At 35.3% G+C, this 20,122-nt stretch overlaps 1 protein-coding gene and 1 pseudogene across 5 annotated transcripts in view; one reads left to right on the forward strand and one right to left on the reverse strand.

The window, feature by feature from the left end:
* DPP10 (dipeptidyl peptidase like 10) overlaps nt 1-20,122 on the forward strand; it is a 1,526,588-nt gene that overhangs the window by 967,404 nt on the left and 539,062 nt on the right. For all 4 annotated transcript variants that reach the window (XM_051849637.3, XM_051849636.3, XM_051849638.3 and 1 more), the window contains exon 3: nt 12,508-12,603. In XM_051849637.3, the coding sequence (XP_051705597.1) occupies nt 12,508-12,603 (96 nt within the window). The remainder of the gene's footprint in view (nt 1-12,507; nt 12,604-20,122) is intronic.
* LOC100341169 (oligosaccharyltransferase complex subunit OSTC pseudogene) lies at nt 2,848-3,674 on the reverse strand (annotated as a pseudogene). The gene has a single exon (XR_016231215.1). The product of XR_016231215.1 is annotated as an oligosaccharyltransferase complex subunit OSTC pseudogene (transcript).

Raw genomic sequence — 20,122 nt, forward strand, 5'->3', positions numbered from 1 at the left:
CTCCCAGCGCCATATTGTGGGAGAGCAGATGCATAGAAGAAGTCTTAATTCCAGTAACTTAGTCTAGTCCGAGTTGCTCCCCACAGTAAAAAGTTCAACAAGTAGTATAAAAAAAAAAAAAAAAAAAGCTGTTCCTCAACAGTCAAGACAAGGGCTGTTCAAGTTGTTGCTTCCCAGAGTGTCCATTTTCTATAGATTGCCTGTTAGGTTCTCTATTAGTTATCACAGGTCAGGGAGAATATGTGGTATTTGTCCCTTTGAGACAGGCTTATTTCACTAAGTATGATGTTTTCCAGATTCATCCATTTTGTTATAAATGACCAGAATCCATTTTTTTTACTACTGTGTAGTATTCCATAGTGTGTATATCCCATAATTTATTTATCTAGTCTTCAGTTGATGGGCATTTGGGTTGATTCCATGTCTTAGCTATTGTCAATTGAGCTGCAATAAACATGGGGGTGCAGATAAGTCTTTCATATGCTGGTTTCATTTTAATGGGTAAATTCCCAGAAGTGGAATCGCTGGGTCATATTGTGAATCTGTATTCAGATTTCTGAGGTATCTCCAAACTGTCTTCCACAGTGGCTTTACCAGTTTACATTCCCACCAACAGTGGATTAATGCACATTTCCCTCACATCCTCACCAGAATTTGTTGTTTGTTGATTTATATATAAAAGCCATTCTAACTGGGGTGAAGTGAAACCTCACTGTGGTTTTGATTTGCATTTCCCTGGCAGATGGTGATTCTGAGCATTTTTTCATGTGTCTGTTGGTCATTTGGATTTCCTCTTTTGAAAAATGTCTCTTTAAGTCCTTGGCCCATCTCTTAACTGAGTTGTTTGTTTTGTTGTCTTGGAGTTTCTTGATCTCTTTGTAAATTCTGTTATAAATCCTTTATATTTACATAGTTTGCAAGTAATTTCTACCATTCTGTCAGTTGCCTCTTCACTTTCCTGTTTCTTTTGTTGTACAGAAGCTTCTAAATTTGATGTAATCCCATTTTTCAATTTCAGCTTTGATTACTTGTGCATCTGGGATCTTTTCCAAGAAGTCTTTTCTTATGCCAATGTCTTGCAGGTTTTCCCCAATATTCTCTAATAATTTGATGGTACTGGGTTGTAGATTTAGGTCTTAATCTATTTTGAGTGGATTTTTTACTAAGGTGTGATGTAGGGGTCTTGCTTCATACTTTGTATGTGGAAATCCAATTTTCCCATTACCATTTGTTGAAGAGACTATTGTAGCTCCAGGAATTTATTTTAGCTCCTTTGTAAAAAATAAGTTGGTTATAGATGCTTGGATTAATTTCTGTTGTTTCTATTCTGTTCCGTTGTTCTATCCATCTGTTTTTATACCAGAAACAGGCTGTTTGATTGTAACTGCCTTATTATATTTCTTGAAACCTGATATTGTGATGCCTTCTGCTTTGTTTTTGTTATAGAAGATTTCTTTAGCTATTCAAGGTCTACAGTGTTTCCATAAGAATTTTAACATCATTTTTTCTATATATGAGAAGAATTTCCTGGGTATTTTGATTGATATTTTATTAAATCTGTAAATTACTTTTGGAAGTATGGACATTTTGATGATACTGATTTTTCCAATCCATGAACATGGAAGATTTTTCCATTTTTTGTATCTTTTTCTATTTCTTTCTTTTGTATCTTCTTCTATTTCTATATCTTATTTATATTTCTTTGTGATTCACATCATAGAGGTCTTTGACATCCTTAAATTTAAGTTAAATTTATTCCAAGGTGTTTGATTTTTTTATAGCTATTGTGAATTGGATTGATCTTAGAAGTTCATTCTCAGCTGTGGCATTGTCTCTGTATACAAAGGCTGTTGATTTTATTGTATTGATTTATATATGTGACTTTACCAACTCTTTTATGAGTTCAGTAGTCTCTTAGTGAAGTCTTTTGAATTCCCTATATATAGAAAGATGTCATTGGCAAATAGGAATAGTTTGACTTCTTCCTCCCAATTTGTATCCCTTTGATTTCTTTTTCTTTTCTAATGACTCTGGCTAAAACTTTCAGGACTATGTTGAATGGCAATTGTGAGAGTGGGCATCCTTGTCTGGTTCTGGATCTCAGTGGGAATGCTTTCATCTTTCCCCCCATTAAATAGGATGCCTGCCGTGGGTTTGTCATAAATTGCCTTTATTTCATTGAGTAGTGTTCCTTCTGTACGCAATTTACTTAGAGTTTTCATCATGGAAGGTTGTGGTATTTTATCAAATGCTTTATCTGCATATATTGAGATAATCATATGGTTTTTCTTCTTCAGTTTGTTAATATTATATATGACAATGATTGATTTGCAAATATTGAACCATCCCTGCATATACTTGGTCCTTGTGGATGATCTTTTTGATGTGTTGCTATATTCGATTGGCTAGAATTTTATTGAGAGATTTGCATCTGTGTTCATCAGGGAAATTGATCTGCAGTTCAGTTTCTCATTTGCATGTTTTTCAGGTTTAGGCATTAAGGTGATGCTGGATTCATAGAAAGAATTTGGGGAGATTCCCCCTTTCAATTGTTTTGAATAGCTTGTGAAGTATTGGAGTTGGTTCTTTAAATGTCTGGTGGGCATTAAAGCAGTGAATCCAACCAGTCCTGGGTTCTTCTTTCTTGGGATGTGCATTATTAATGATTTAGTTTCCATCATGGTTGTGGGTCTATTTAGGTTTTCTATACCTTCCTGGTTCAATTTAGGTAGGTTGTATGTGTCCAGGAATCCAGGCATTGCTTGCAGGTTTGCCTGTTTGTTGCCATACATCTCTTTGTAGTAATTTCTGATGATTCTTTTTATTTCTCTGGTGTCTGTTGTTACGTTTCTTTTTTCATTTCTAATTTTTTTTGTAAAAAATTATCACTTTATTCAATATTACGAGTATATTTTCTTTAAGAAATGAAAAACTAAGAAGAAAATGCCAGTCATCATTGGTATGTCAGTACAGGTCAGCAGGAAAAAATACTGTGATAAACTGTCTCTCTGACACCACGAAGAAATTCTAGTCCAAGCTTTAATATGCTTCCTATGCTTAGTCGATACTTTTACTGCTGTTCTTCATTCTTTTCCATATTTCAAACAGGGATTGGTACAGCCTTTAAAACTTCATTAACAGGAGCAAATCCAGTATCTTGACTTCTTCTCAAAAGGCACTCTAACCCATCAGATAGCCCGGCAGTTTCATTCTCATGAATACTCTAGCCATGAAAAAACTCAATAGGACACAAACGAATCCAATGAATAAAAGAAGAAATCTATTGAGTTTTGGAATATTTGGTGCATTGGATCAGTCTAGGATAATGAAACCTAAACCTCCCATTGTAAACAGGAAGCTGAATGCAAGTCCTTCCATCATATATTGTCCATTTACTCTGTAGGCCAAGAAAGCCACTGGCCGCTGATGCCCGTGTTCATCAGTCATAGAGCCAACACTTGGAGTTTCAACAATAACATCGTAAATTATTCCTCCGGTGATGAGGAAGTAAGACACCACCACCAGAGCGTACACCGTCATGGCCGACGGCATGTGCACCCAAGGAGGCTTCTTCAGCTTCAGATTGGGACATTCGAGCACTAAAAATGGGACTCGGTACAAGGTCTCCATGTTGGCGGTGGCAGGGACAGCGATGGGCCCCAAGCCCCACGCGCCCTCATCTCTAATTTTATTAATTTGGGTCTTCTCTCTCTCTCTCTCTCTCTTTTTTTTTTTTTTTTTTTTGGTTAGTTGTACCATGGCTTGTCAATTTTGTTTATTTTTTCATAAAACTAGCTCTTAATTTTGCTGATATTACATAATTTTTGTTTCAATTTTATTGATTTATTCTCCAATTAAATTGTTTCCTTTCTCCAACTAGTTTGTCTTTGATTTGCCATTGTTTTTCTAGATCCTTGAGATACATTGTTAGCTCATTTATTTGGTGGCTTTCCAATTTCTTGTTGTAGACCCCAATTGCTATAACCTTTCCTTTTAACACTGCTTTTGCTGTGTCCCATAAGTTTTGATGTGTTGTATTGTCATCTTCTTTTTGTTTCGAGTAATTTTTTTTATTTCTCTTTAATTCCTTCAGTGACTCACTGTTCTTTAAGGAGCATATTCTTTTTTTTTTTTTTTTTTTTTTTTTTTACAGGCAGAGTGGACAGTGAGAGAGAGAGACAGAAAGGTCTTCCTTTTGCCGTTGGTTCACCCTCCAATGGCCGCCGTGGCTGGCATGCTGCAGCCCATGCACCATGCCTATCCGAAGGCAGGAGCCAGGTGCTTCTCCTGGTCTCCCATGGGGTGCAGGGCCCAAGGACTTGGGCCATCCTCCACTGCACTCCCTGGCCACAGCAGAGAGCTGGCCTGGAAGAGGGGCAACCAGGACAGAATCCAGTGCCCCAACCGGGACTAGAACCCAGTGTGCCGGTGCCACAAGGTGGATGATTAGCCTAATGAGCCGTGGCGCCGGCATTAAAGAGCATATTCTTCAGTTCCCATGTGTTTGCACATATCCTAGGATTCCAGAGTTGCTGATTTCCCACTTCATTCCATTATAATTTGAGAAGATGCATGATCTGATTTTGATATTTTTTCATTTGCTGAGGCTTGCTTTATGGCCTAGTATGTGATCAATCCTAGAGAAGTTCCATGCACTTGTGAGAAGAATGTGTATTCTCCAACTGTAGTATAGAAAGTTCTGTAGATATCTCTTAGGTACATTTTGTGTAATATGTCAATTAACTCTGTTATTTCCTTGCAGATTTTCTGTGTGGTTGATCTCTCCATTGCTGAGAATGGGGTATTGTAATCCCCCACTACTATTATATTGAAGTCTATGTCTCCCTGTAGATCCCTTAACCTTTCTTTTAAATAGTGAGGTGCCCTGTAATTAGGTACATATCATTTATAATAGTTACATCTTCCTGTTGAAGTGATCTCTTAATCATTACATAGTGCCCTTCTTTGTCTCTTAACAGTTTTGTTGTTAAAGTCTATTTTGTCTGATGTTAGGATGGCTACACCAGCTCTTTCTCAGTTTTTGTTAGCATGGAATAACTTTTTCTATCCTTTCACTTTCAGTAAGTATTCATCTTTTTTGGTGACATGTGTTTCTTTTAGGTAGTGAATAGATGGGTTTGCTTTTTAATCCATACAGCCCGTCTGTGTCTTTTAACTGGAGAGTTGAGGCCATTTACATTCAAAGTGACTATTGATAAGTAATGACTTTGCTCTGCCGTTTTTCTATAAATATTCCTATTATTTACTTTGGATATCCTTTGTATTTTTTCTGGGAGAAATTCTGCCTTTACCTTCATTCATAGTGATGACCATGTTTCTGTGTTTTATGTATAACGCATCCTTAAGCATCTTTTCAAGGCTGGACAGGTGGTCACACATTCTGACAATTTCTGTTTGTTCTGGAAGTTCTTTATTTTACCTCCATTCATAAATGAGAGCTTTGCATGGTACAGTATTCTGGGTTGCCAGAGGTTTTTTTTTGTTTGTTTTGTTTTGTTTTGTTTTTTTCCTGACTGTATAATTGCCTGTGATTTGTATTCTAATTCAGATATTCCTTCTTCTGCTTCACTGATTCTATTGTATGGCTTTCTACTTCAATTTTTATTTGTTCTACTGAATTCTTCATTTCCAAGATTTTATTTTTCTTTCTCTTTAAGATCTCAATTTCATGGGAGAAATATTCTTTCATGTCATTATGGATTTCTTTGGTTCATGCATTTGCTTCTAATTACAGCTAAGTAATCCTAATCAATTTTTGAATTACATTTCTGGCATTCAAACTCTTCATCTTCACAATCTAGTATTGAAGTGCTGTATTATTTTGGGGGCATTGTTTTGTGTACCTTTTTCTTGTTTCTTGAATTGCTGCATTTATTATTCAGCATTTATGGAGATACTTATTGATTTCTTTGTTTTTTTGCTGTGGCGACTTTTATCTTTGGACGATATCTGTGTGGATAGTGGAGTGTCTGCCTTCAGGGAATACCTAGAGGCATGTGGTGGATGTGATCAGGGAGCTCTGTTCAGTGCTCTAGGGTGAAGGGAGTGTTAAGGTGACACCCAGATTAGGTGTGTTAAATCTCCCTTTTTTAATCAGAGGGGATGTTTTTTCTCTTCTGTTAGACTAGACTCAGCTCATTTCCTCTTGTCAAAGAGACCAGTGCCTGAGCGGTAGCCCCAGTGGGATTAATATTTGTCCTCATCCCCACAAGGACCACGGAAAGGATCTATGCAGTGCTTGCTGAAAGCAGATTCCCTAGCACTGTCCCTCACCAGGGAACCAGGGAGCCCAGAGCGTATGGAGCCTCTCACAGTGACTGCTAAAGTCCCAGCCACACCTTGAGCCTTCCCACACAGCCTCAGTGTTTTCAAAGCCCTGCAGTCTCAGAGTTTTCACAGTCCTGAGACACAGGCCTCCCTAACTCAGGAGCACCCAGCGCCCCCCACCCCCCATTGGTTCTCCCTGCCATACTCAGGCGTCTCCTCTCAGCTGGTTGCTGACACAGCTGTTATGTATGTCCAAAAGGACATCTGCTCTGTACTGGCTTGTTACAGGATGTCATTGTAGAGTGACTGGGGAGAGAGAAACATGCACCCCCTTTTTCTCCCCTAATTTGGTAAGTACACTATCCCGCAGAGGTCTCCAAGCTGGATTCTCCCAGGCTTCTCCTGCAGCTTTATTGCCAGTGGCTTGGGCTGCTGCAGTCTGGTTTCACCTCTCTAAAGCTGGTTCTGAGGCTCTTGGCTGTTGGGGTTCTGACTTGTGCATGTCTACATCCTCCATGTAAGTCCACTGTGTCCCTCTAATTTGTATGGAGTTTCCTCTCCCTTTTTCTCCTTAACTGTTCCCTGAGATTTAATTCTCTCCAAATTTTTAAAAAATCTCCTAGGCTAGAGTGGTAAGCTCCCTCCCTACTCTGCCGTCTTAATCCCAAGAAATAATTCTTTAAGAGTTGAATAGATTGGATTAAACAAATGGTGTTGCATTATATAATCCTGAGACATTTTAAACTTTGAAAAACACCTATTCTAAAGCATGATTTTATTTAGATGTTTCATAGAGTAATATTTCAGAAACCCTAATTAAAAAAAAAAAAAAACTCTGATTAAAATCTCAAACTTCTATGATGGAAAATGAATTCTAGAATTAAGGTTTCTTTGGTTTTTCAGACAACACTCATACTTTTATTTCTCCTCTTCTCTTGCCTCTGATATTCCCTTCCTCTGTCTTTTGAGGCCTGTAATGTCCAAGTAATTTTATTTTTTCCTAGATAATTTTTAGAAAAGTTTCAGAACCAAAGCAAAGTTGAGAGGAAGGTACAGAAATTTTCCATATATGCATTCTGCCCTACTGATGCCCAGTCTTCTCTGATAACACCTGAGTGGTACATTTGTTACAACTGATGAACCTGCAGACAGATCATTATTACCCTAAATCCATAGTTGACATGGTGCATATTCTAAGGGATTGGACATATATTTACCATTGCTTTACTATGCAGAGTAGTTTCCCCTAAAAGTCATCTGTGCTGGCCTTTTCATCTTTCTCCCCAATAACCCCTGACAACCACTGATCTTTTCCTTGGCTCCATTGTTTTGTTTTTCCCAAAGTGTCATTTAGTTAGAATTATACATGCGTGTAACCTTTTCAAATGGTTTTTCACTTAGTGGTATGCATTTCAGATTCCCTCATGACTTTTCATTGCTTGATAGCTCATTAAAATAAATGAGCATGGAATGATAACCCATTATTTGCATATAACACCATTTACTATACATTCACCTAATGAAGGACATTGTGATTGTTTCCATACTTTACCAATTACAAATTAAGCTCCTATAATCACCCATGTGGAGTTCATAAGTGAGGTCAAAATTTTTAACTCTTTTGGGTAAATACCATTGACAGTAATTAATGGGTTATATGATAATAGTATGTTTAGTTTTTTAAGAAATCACAAAACTGTTTTCCAAAGTGACTATTCCTTTTTTTGTTCTTACAATCCATTTTATTCACCGAGGCATTCCTTGAATACTTTAGCCAAACATTTCTCTTTCTCCAAACTCTTAGCACTTGGTGTCTTTATTTTGACAACTATCGTGTTCTTTGTTATGTCAGCATAAACTCCTCAGAAACAAAGAACAGAAATATCCCCTACCCCATGCAGTACTTCATTTGTTATCTTAAAATTTTTTCAGTGAATTTAGAAAGGTCACATTTTTGTGTGCTATAGTGTCATAAAAATAATATATATCAGTGCTTAATTTGGAATCAAATCTATTAATTTCTGCTACTACTGTATATGTTAAATTATTTCTTGACAGTTATTTTGTAGGCTAAATCCATGATTGATTGATGTGAAAAAGAATTGAACTTTTAAAGTTATTAGCTCTTTGTCCCAGCTTTTTACCTGAAAAACATTGCCCTTCCTATAGTAAGTGCTGAACATTTTACAAATACACAAAAATAAAATCAGAGAAAGTTAGTATACATCTTTGACATTTTATTTTTAGCTAGAATGAAGGTCACAGCTGAAAGGTCACAAAGAAGATTTTATACAGCACATAATGCATTTTTTGCAAAGAAAATGAAATATTGTCTGCAGCCTTTTGCATCTAAAAGATAATGTCAGGGGTTATTTTTGATATTTAAGCGCTATTGCTCTCCCATTTCTCAGAACTTGGAATCTAAAAATGAGATTACACCTAACTCATCTGTAAAATACTAATGTAAAATTTGTGCTTTTCATTGATATCCTAGGTTTTATTACTTGAACTATACCTGTGAATCTTCAATCTGTTTAGTATTTGTTGGTCAGTAATTGTTTACAGAAACCTGGTGTTTACACTATTGGTTTGGTGAATTTCCTTCTGGGATGCAAAGTTTTCTTTATATGTTCAGGTCCCTCAACTATTCCGTCTTTGAATTTACAACAAACTGTCCATTTTACTACTAAAGAGAAAATGTCAAAGTGAGTTTGGAAAGTGAGAGGGCAGTTTATGGTGAAAACATGAAAAATGTGTCATTTTAAACATAAAATACAATAGGATTTCAAAAATGCTTTCATTTATTTTATTACACCACATAACATGGGATTCATACAAAAATCTGTCATATAGCAATGTACTTTAAAATTAAAATAAAATTTAATTTAGTAAAAATGTGTCAAAGTGATTGCTTTCTATTATTATGCAGTTAACAGATTTTTGGAAACAATAAAATTTTAAGATTTTTAAATTTTATTTACTTTTTAAGATTTTTTGTTTGAGCTGCAGTGAACATCAGGGTACAGATAACTCTTTCATATACTGATTTCATTTCATTTGGGAAAATTCCCACGAAGGGTACCTGAGTCATATGGTAGATCTATTTTCAGATTTCTGAGGATTCTTCATACTGTCTTCCACAATGACTATACTAGTTTACATTCCTACCAAGAGTGTATTAGGGTACCTTTTTCCCCACATCCTTTAAAGCATTTGTTGTTTGTTGATTTCTGTATGAGACACATTCTAACTGGAGTGAAGTGAAACATCATTATGGTTTTGATTTACATTTCTCTGCTAGCTAGTGATTCTGAGCATTTTTTCATGTGTCTGTTGGCTAATTTAATTTCATTCTTTGAAAAATGCATGTTCAAGTCCTCTGCCCATTTCTCAGCTGGATTGTTTGTGTTGTTGTTGAGTTATTTGAGTTCTTTGTAGATCCTGGATATTTATCCCTTATGTGTTACGTAGTTTGAAAATTGTTTTCTCTAATTCTTTGGTTGCCTCTTCACTTTGTTGAGTTTCCTTTGCAGTGCAGAAGCTTCTTAGATAGATCTAATCCCATTTGTCTATTTTTGCTTTGATTTCCTAAACTTCTGGGTTCTTTCCCAAGAAGTCTTCTCTTATGGTAATGTCTTGCAAAGTTTTTCAAATGTTCTACTTTAGTAACTTGATGGTATTAGGTCGTGGATTTAGATTCTTAATCCATTTCATTTGATTTTTATATAAGGTATAAGACAGGGGAGTTGTTTCATACTTCTGCATACAGAGAACCAATTTTCCCAGTATCATTTGTTACAAAGACTGGCGTTTATCTTGGGATTAATTTTAGCTCCTTTGTTAAAGATTAGTTAGTTGTATAATGTGTGGATTGATTTCTGGAATCTATTCTGTTCCACTGATCTACATGATTATTTTTGTGCCAGTATCAGGTTGTTTTGATTATAACTTCCCTGTAAAAATATTGAATTCTGGTATTGTGATGCCCCTGGCTTCATTTTTGTGTTAAGATTGCTTTGTATATTTGGGATCTATTGTGTTTATATATGAATTTTAGCATCATTTCTTCTAGATGCAAGAAGAGTGTCATTAGCATTTTCATTGGGATCACATTGAATCTTTAAATAGCTTTCAGTTATATGGACATTTTGATAACATTAATGCTTCCAATCCATGAACATGGAAGATTCTTCCATTTTGTGTGTATGTGTGTCTTTTTTTTGTTTATTTATGGAATCAACCCAGATGTCCATCAACTGAAAACTAAAGAAAGTGTCCTATACATACACTATGGAATACTATTCAGATGTAAAAAAAAGTCTTTGTAACAAAATAGATGTGACTGGATACCATCACACTTAGTGAAGTAAGCCAGTCCCCAAAAGACAGATATGTTTTCTCTGCTATGTGAAAACTAATAGAATAGCAAAAAATGTAATGTACATGAGTGAAATTGACATTTTAATATTTGAATATTGTTTATAGCCCTTGTCTCTACTGTTGAGGAACTTTTTGTTTGTTTTTCATTTTACTATTTGTTGAATTCTTTTCTTAGTTGAGTAATTATGATTATAAAGTAAAATGAAAATGTCATTGTAAAGATTAGAAGCATTAAGAAAGTAAAGCGGAGGGAGAATGGGAGCATGGGTGGGATGGAGGGTAGGGTCGAAAATATGACTATGTTCCTAGTTCTATATATATGAATTACATGAAATTTTTTTACCTTATATAAATAAAATATCATTAAAATATGAAAGAAGATAAAATGAAGGAATAGAGCTTCAACAATCAAGTAAAGAAATTGGAGATATCTTTTAGGAAATAGGAAAGGATATTCTTTAAATTACTACATTATTTTACAAAGAAATATCGCAGTTCAAAGAAGAGAATGTGAATAATTTTTTTCTATCTCATATGTGCATTTAACATTTTTTTTCTTTGTAATATTGTTGACTCAGTCAGATAAGATAGTTTCTATAATTTCTTATAATGCAACTATAATATATATATTTACCTAATAGTAATATATAATAATTTTAATACAATAGTAGAGAAATAAATTCTTTAGTGTAGTTTATGTATTACAGGCATGGTTCAATATGAAATGACACTACCATAAAAAGAATATTTGTCCATACCATTATTAAGCATAATAACATTATAGAGAATTATTGGCATTTCTAAAAGTATAGGTAAGAGTGAGAGCTATACATCCACCTGACAATTTTCTCAGATTTTTAGGGAAATAAATCAACCAGCCAGTTGGTAGGGAATACAATGGCCACAGCAAACAACATGATTTTATTTATTAATATTTTCCATCTTTCATTCTAAAGTTGGTGGTTCTATTTCTTTAGTTCATAAAGGATGGTTGGAAATGAAATGTTGTTTAGTATAACATTGAAATTAATAAAGAAAAAGTGGAAAAAGGATAATGAAAATAGAATTGGAAGGGAGGAGAAGCTAGCTGAAAGAGAAAAGGTGTAAGAGACAGCAAGAAAGAGGAGGGGGATGAATTTAAAAAGTGAATAAGAGAGTGATGCTTTTTATGCGTTTTTTTGGCACACTCCAAGAGAGTTTAGGTTAAAAAGCTTAAGCAAACTATCTGCCTTAAGTAATCAATACATAGATGAAGACTTATTTTCCAGGTACTACCAAAATTTTCCATTTTATTGACTTCTAGCTTTGAGTGACAAGCTTGTGCAAACTAGAAGGAAAAATTGGGGAAGGGAGAGGAAGATTAATGGAAGTAAGGTTATCTTCTTTAAACTATACTGATAAAATACATGATATCAGTACTCTTTATGCTATTAAAATTTATAAAGTTGGAAAAATGAGTACATGAAAAAGATTTTTTAAAATTTTTATTTATTTGAAAAGTAGAGAGAGAGAGAGAGAGAAAGAGAGGAAGATCTTTCATCTGCTAGTTCACTCTGCAAATGGCCGCAACTGCCAGGGCTGGGCCTGGCTGAAGCGTCATCTGAGTTTTCTGCAAGGATACAGAGACCCAACCCCAGGGCCATCTTCCAATACTTTCCCAAGTGCAGCAGCAGAGAGCTGGTTCAGAAATGGAGCAGCCAGGACTTCAACCGGCGCCATATGTGATGCTGGCATTGTAGGCAATGGCTTGACATGCTGTGCCACAATGCCATCCCCAATTTTTTAAATTTTAAAACCAATGTGAGATAGTTGTCTAATGTAGAATTTCTTTTATTTTAGATGAACTCACAAATTCATCAGAAACCAGATTATCTTTAGAAGACCTCTTCAGGAAAGAATTTGTGCTTCATGATCCAGAAGCTCGATGGATCAATGGTATGTGTTACTTATATTCAATTTGACTTCTGTATAATTAAAAATAATGTGCTTTATGGTTAATATTTTAATTGCCATGATTCTTAAAAGATTAAATATTTTAATTTAAAGTTAAAAGTTTGCCTATGTATTAGAAAATCAATTTCTAAAATAATGCAGCTATAAAACTATACTCCAAATATTAGGATGACTATTCTATACCTTCAGTTCTCTTGTGATTGTTAGTTATGTGGCTTTAAGAATGTGTTACATCTCTATCACTCCCCTGAATACTCTTCTCAGCATAGTGAGATAGATTTTGGTAGCCTGTATATATGTGTAAATGCTTCAAATTTGACCACATAATTAGTTTTCATTTCTCTTTTTGTTCCTTTTTTTTTTTAAGCTTAAGTGCTGCAAACTAGAGAGATTATTTGCAAATTTGAAATTACTTGGAAATGATATTAAAATATATGCACCTTGTCTTTTTTTCTGGTCTGGCAAAGAAACAACCTCAGTTTTTCAGAAGTCATTTCTTAAGATTAAAATAACAAGATAAAATAAAATCACCAAGAGCCACCATGGGCTTTCGTTTGTCTTTATGGAAAGTTTTAAGGGCTCAGTTGATCAAATGAAATATACTTGTGAAAAGGCAGTTAGGTACTTATTCCTTGAATATTCTGATTTCCCTAACAATACTCATCATTGTGGTTGGATAGTTGTTAATCTTTTTCTTTCGCTTTATTTAGACATAATATCTTTGCTTATTTTCAAGGCATAGAGTCAATTATATGTGTGATAGATAAAAGGAGCTTTGCCTTTTTATATAATAGATGGTCTCCTTTGTAGTACATTCCTCTTTCTCTACTATTCTAATTAAGTACATTTATGCCTGCAAATTACAGTTTAATTTATGGAGACTATAAAAAGATTATAATTTAACTCATGGGATCAGGAACCAGGCAACACTTGTTTACTGGAACTGATATTGTCCCTCGAGATCAATGGGCACTAAAAATTTGTTTTTTTGAATGAAAGAATGAATGCTTTCAATTGAAGTCCAGGGTCATTTTCCAATAAGTTTGTGTTTCAGTTGAAATCAGTTGGAATGTGAGTGTGCATTATGGTGTTGATATAGAACCTGATAGTGACTTTCATCTCTAGTTTTGTGTTTTCATTTTGAATTTCTAGCTATACATCTGCCTTTGCAGTATTATTACTTCAGATTTACAATATGTTTAATGTAAATGAACACTGTAACTATACAAGGCTGGAAAAAATGTGTTATTATCGCCAAGCATTAATACACAAATCTCTCATAAGTCATTTTCCTGAGGTGCTATTGTAATTATGCAAGTCATGTATTTACTCTCTAGTTAGTATGTTCTATTGAGCGAGATGGCAATCATGAAAGTTGGCAGCATTTTTAAAAAGTCATGTTGAGAATTATTAGATATGAAATGTGTAATCTTCTATTTTATTCACAATTATTTTAGATAAGCAATAGAAATTTGTGTAGCCTTGGACTTTGGGCAAAGGAGAAAAAAATCATGGGTCTCATCTCCCTTCTTATATCAGCTTGGACTATTTAAAGAGACATTTACTCCTATGTGTAATTGACACTTTGCTTTTGAAGATCCTAAGGACTGAATGGATATTTAAGAAGTGAACTGCATGCTGAATTAAGTCAAATTTCAATATCTGGACACAGATTTTACTCTTAACACTTCATAAAATAAAATATATTTGGAATTAATCATTTTTTCCTAATTTCCTGACCAATCATTGGTAAACTTGATCTTGGTAAAGCATACTGGGACAAACTATTTTAGAAATAATTAAGAAATATAATATTTATAGAAGATTTTGATGTAAAACGATGCTTTAAAATGGAAAAACAGAATTTGAGTTCTGAAAGCATGTGGTGTTTATGAATTCCATGGAAGGAATGGGCTCACTGTCAATAATTTGTGTGCACTGGATTGCTTTTTGAGTAGTGAAATGAATTTGTGCTCTCATCAAACCTCGATGTCCTTTCTAACAATCACTAGATCTTGACTTATTTCCATATTCCTCACATACTCAGGTCAGAACATATGATAAGTATGTTTGAACTTGGCCTTGTAATCAACAATTATATCTAAATGTGAAATGTAAGCTTTTTCTTTATTTTCAAGAAATGTTTTAGCAGATTTTCTTAGAACATAAGTCATTTGAAGGACTCCAAGTGAGGCTTACTTGGATGCTTCATTTAATTTTTGGAGGGCATCATATAGGAACACTTGTGTTACTAGTCAATGGGAAGGGGGGAGTTGAAATAGCCTTGGCATGTGCAGGCTGTAGTGAAGCCATGCCATTCATTACGCTGGTTCTCAAATAGTTATCTGACAATGTCATTGCAATCTTGAATGATTTTCGTGTTCATGGTTAACTGAACTTCCTAACCCCAAATCTGCTCATTTCCTTGAAATCTCCATTTTTATAGCAACTTATTCCTACTTATGTCACCTTGAAACATGGCAATACATCTTGTTTAAAATTGGTCAACTCCCCACATACATTTAATGATCAATGGATCATCAAAGAAAGACCTAACATTGAGTGTTCATATGTTAAACTCTGTGAAAGATGCTTTATATTCATATTTTATATAATAACATATGACATTAAAATTAACTGCAGAAAACTGAAAATAAACCCAGTAATTTATCCAGAGACAAATCTAATAAGAGGCCTAGCCTGCTTCAATGATCATGTTTAAGTATAAAACTTACCCAATTTCATGTTTCGGTGTGACATGCCACTCTCATATATAATAGAAATGAGGGCGTATCACAAAGTTTTTGGAAAAGAAATTAAAATATACATAAATATGTTTGTTGTGTGTCATGAATAACTTTGTTCATAATACACACTTCTCATGAACTTATGTAAGACTCCTCCTATGTCTATTCCTCCCAGACAATCTCATTTCTTCACTTCTCATTGTTATTGAATATTTTGTGTTCAGTGTTACAGTTATGTATGTATCTCCCCAAGTATAACCATGTAGTATGAACTTATGCAGTCATTAAAAATCAAGTAGAAGATCCTACTTATTGACATGTTCACATTCGTGTTCTTAAACATTGATCAAAGATGACTTCCAAATAGTGCTGGTAGTATGATTTATCATGTTGTCTATGCTGTATAAGAGGTACTGTCTCTAGATTATTATTTTTTTTTGCCTGATGCATTTTTCTCAATTGATAATGATGACACAAGACATGGGAGTTTTCCACCCAAGAACAGTGTCGGATAGCCCCTAGCTAGCTAGCACTTTTTAGTATGGAGTACAAATAACTATACATGCAGGCAAGTACATAAGCATGGTAGTATAATAATTAAAGCTTATTAAAGGAACAAAGAAAACCAAGCTTTACTATTCCATGACAAAGGGTGGTGAGGTGATCCACATCACGCAGTATGTTTTGATCTATATCACAAGTATTCAAAGCCTACCTCAATATTTCAAGTTCCCGAAACCGTCATACATCACTGGTTACAGATTTACCCATCCTGCTGCTTCATTCCATTGGGAGGGTGAGCCCTCACCCAGCCTGCATAGGCAGAGACAGGACTGCCGCCATGTCCTATACCAGCAGAGTTTGCTTCCCTGAGGACATTTGGGCAGCATCTTCTACATTGCATTGTCAATTTTCTTCAACAAATGTGTTTATATGATTGTTTATAGATAATGAAGAAGAAAAAATTGTCTTCTCTGTCTTTAGATTCAGGAGTTTCCAATTGGTCTAATTAGTTTCCTGCAAAATAGAACATTTTAAGTTTCAGTGAATAACTGCACTTTTCAAAAGCCATCTGAGGAACCTTTTTACTGACTTAAAAATATGCCGGCGTCCTCCCTTTGTATTTCTTTTTTGTTTAATTTTTAACTATTATTTATTTGAAAGGTAAAGCGAAAGAGTGACAGAAAGACAAAGAGAGACCTTCTGCCTGCTGGTTCACTCCCCCAATGCCCACGGCATCAGGGCTTGGCCAGAGTGAAGCCAGAAACTCAATCTAAATCTCCACTTGGGTGACAGAGACCCAACTACTTGAGCTATTTTCTGCTGCTTTCCCAGGGTGTGCATCAGCATGAAACTGGATCAGAAATCAAGCCAGGATGTGAACCAGGTACTCGGATATGGGATGTGGGTATCCCAAGTGGTATCTTAATTGCCTCACCAAATGTCTGCCCTTCATATATATGTATTTGACAGGCAGAGTGGACAGTGGGAGAGAGAGACAGAAATGGCCGCCGCGGCTGGTGCGCTGCTGTCGGTGCACCATGCTGATCCGAAGCCAGGAGCCAGGTGCTTCTCCTGGTCTCCCATGGGGTGCAGGGCCCAAGGACTTGGGCCATCCTCCACTGCACTCCCAGGCCACAGCAGAGAGCTGGCTTGGAAGAGGGGCAACCGGGACAGAATCCGGCGCCCCGACCGGGACTAGAACTTGGGGTGCTGGCGCCATAGGTGGAGGATTAGCCTATTGAGCCACGGTGCTGGCCCATATATATTTTTATAAATTTTTATTTATTTTATATGTTTCACTCAGTTTTCTCACTTTGACTTTTGTCCAAGATAAATCAAATAATATTGATTTTTTTAAACTTTTGCTTCAACTCTTTAGCTGTAGCCAGTTCCAAAATTTATCTCATAGAATATAAATAATTTAAATTGCCTCTTGATAAAATTAGATTCCATATTTTAAACACATTGGGGGTACATACAGCAGGTGAACTAACGTTAAATTATAGCATCTTGTTATGAGGCTGTGCTGTGTGCACTACTGCACCATTTGTTCATCCCCTGAATTTGACATCAGCTTTGTAAGATTAGTCTACTTATCATGGGTTGAGTCTTATACCATTGTCTAATTGCTATGATGCTTAATCTCAAACTTACCCTGTTCTGGACAAGTAACCAACTGTCTGCAGTCTGCAAACAACACTCAACACAACTCGACTCTAAGGGATAATAAACCATGGAGAATAGGATTTGTGCACCATCACATTTGAATCAACCCAGCCATTTGCACATTACCTGGACTGCCACTGTGCTCACTAAACAGTTGGGTTGTCACATGAGAAAAATGATTGCATTTTCTAGATGTTTAAAAGGTGGACCCACTTGACTCATAATCATTTGTGTTAATTATGGTACTTTTCCAAATGTAAGGCATATTTATTTCTTTGATTTACATAAGATGAGTTCAATATATAATGTGATGTGAGTTGTCACTTTTTTTTTTTTTTTTAGCTGTTTGGAATGAGTGGTGGAATCTAAGACTCTATTTTGACTTGATCCTATTAGACTCAAGTTGGAGCCAACTAGACTCATTTGCCACATGGTATTTCCTCATAGACATTTAAACATGTTATCTTTTAAGGAGCATATGAGTGTATAATATACCGAAACGTTAAAGGCACTAACCCAGAGCAAGCCAGGGCCTTTCAGGAAGTTATTTAAGCTGCTTTAGGCTTTTTGTTGGTGTTATTCTTGTTTCCTTTTTTGTTCATCTCAAGTGGGAATAATACTATCATAGCCAGAATCATATTGAAAATAAATACGAAAAATATGTAAAGTATAAAGATAGAAAGTCAAAAGGTAATGAAAAGAATAGAAATAATAGGCAAATGTCTATAGCTAAGTAGATCCTTGAAAGTTGGTATCTATATGCCTGCTTTTAGATTCATTCTGGGCATCTGACATTTCATAATGGAATTTATCCAGTTTTTTTTTAGAGATATATTTATTTATTTGAAAAGTTGAGTTACTGGGAGGGAAAGAGAGAGAGAGAGAGAGAGAGAGAGAGAGAGGCAGAGGTCTTCTATCTGCTGGTTCACTTCCCAATGGCTGTAATAGCCAGGATTTGCTCAAGCTGAAGCCAGGAGCCAGGAACTTCACATGGGTTTCCCATGTGGCTGCAGGAGCCCAAGTGCTTGGACCATTTTCTGTAGTTTTCCCAGGCCACAAGCAAAGAACTGGATTGGAAGTGGAGCAGCTGGAACTTGAACCAGTGCCCATATGGGATGAATTGGCACAGAACACAGTTTAATCCACTATGCAACAGTGCTGAACCGCTATCCAGTATCTTGATAGGTGGTGAAAAGTTATTGTTGTAACTTTTGTAAAAAAAAAAAAAAAGAGAGAGAGAGAGAGAGAATTAATAAGGAGATCAAATAAATAAGTCTGTTTTATTGTTTGTTCATTTGTTTAATACTACTGAATTAGGCTAGGATTTTTGTCCATCAAGTTAATTGTATGGAAGATGCTGTTGGGTTTTTAGTGCACAGAAGTTTGTTTAGATCTCCATCAGCATTATTGCTCCACTCTTATCCTACACTCAGCCATGATCAGAATCATCTTGTTTATCTTATCTTTTGATCAAAAGTTTACTTGTCTCAATTATCAACCAAAATGAAATTCAATAAGGTAGAGTTCAGTTTATGTCTATGAGGCTATTAAAACCAACATATGAGGGAAGGCATTGTGGTGCAATTGTTTACACCACTAATTGTGATGCTGGCATCCCATATCACAGAGCCCATTTCTGATCCAACTCCTTCTTGATGCACCTGGAAAAGCAATGAAGAATGGCCCAAGTACTTGTGTCCTGGTCACCAACGTGGGAATTCTGGATGGAGTTCTAGACTCCTGGCTTCAGTCTGGCTCAATCCTGGCTGTTGTAGCCAGTTGGGGAGTGAATAAGTGGATGGAATATTAATTCTTTCTGTCTCTCTCTCTTCACCCCCATCTCTGTTTCTTTCTGTCCCTCTGCATTTCAGATAAATAAAATAAATATTTTAAAAAGTAAATAAAGATAATATATATTTTATTATAATAATATTTATACAAAGTATTAAATATTAAATATACAAAAGATACATGATTAAATAATCATTTTTATATTAAATGGAGCAGCAGGAATCCATTAAGCTAATCATTTGAAAGAAGTAAAGACAGTAGAACATGCTCAGAATAAAATATTTAATGAAAAGTGTAGAATACAGAATTATATATTTAATGTATTCACAACAGCATCACATGTATGTACATACTTGAATATGCAAAGTAAATAATAACATAATTAAATTCCTGAAATACCCTGTAATATTCTGATATAACAAATGTGAATTGCTGTTTTTACTTTTGTATCTTTGCCTAGATCTTCCAAGTTTGTAAAAAAAATGCCACTACTATTATAACAGCAAAGGTGTTATTAAAATTCTCATGAAAATGTCAATACCCTCAGCTAGCCAAATACACATACTTTGTTGTTTTTTATGGGACTTGTTTTTTTATTTGAAAATAAGTTAGAGATGAAGGTCAAAATGAGGATTGTTGAGTGGTTTGGAGGAGTCACAGAGCCCTAAAAGGTATGCAAAGGGGCATAAGTTTTATGTAAAGGTTAAGATACTTGTTGGGATGTTCAAGTCCTGATCAGAAGGGGTTTGATGCCCAGATTTCTCTCCTGACCTCAGTGTATTGCTAATACGCTA

The sequence above is a fragment of the Oryctolagus cuniculus genome, chromosome 3 (assembly GCF_051225735.1).
Source record: "Oryctolagus cuniculus isolate XC-2025 breed Fujian yellow rabbit chromosome 3, ASM5122573v1, whole genome shotgun sequence".
Classification (NCBI taxonomy): domain Eukaryota; kingdom Metazoa; phylum Chordata; class Mammalia; order Lagomorpha; family Leporidae; genus Oryctolagus; species Oryctolagus cuniculus.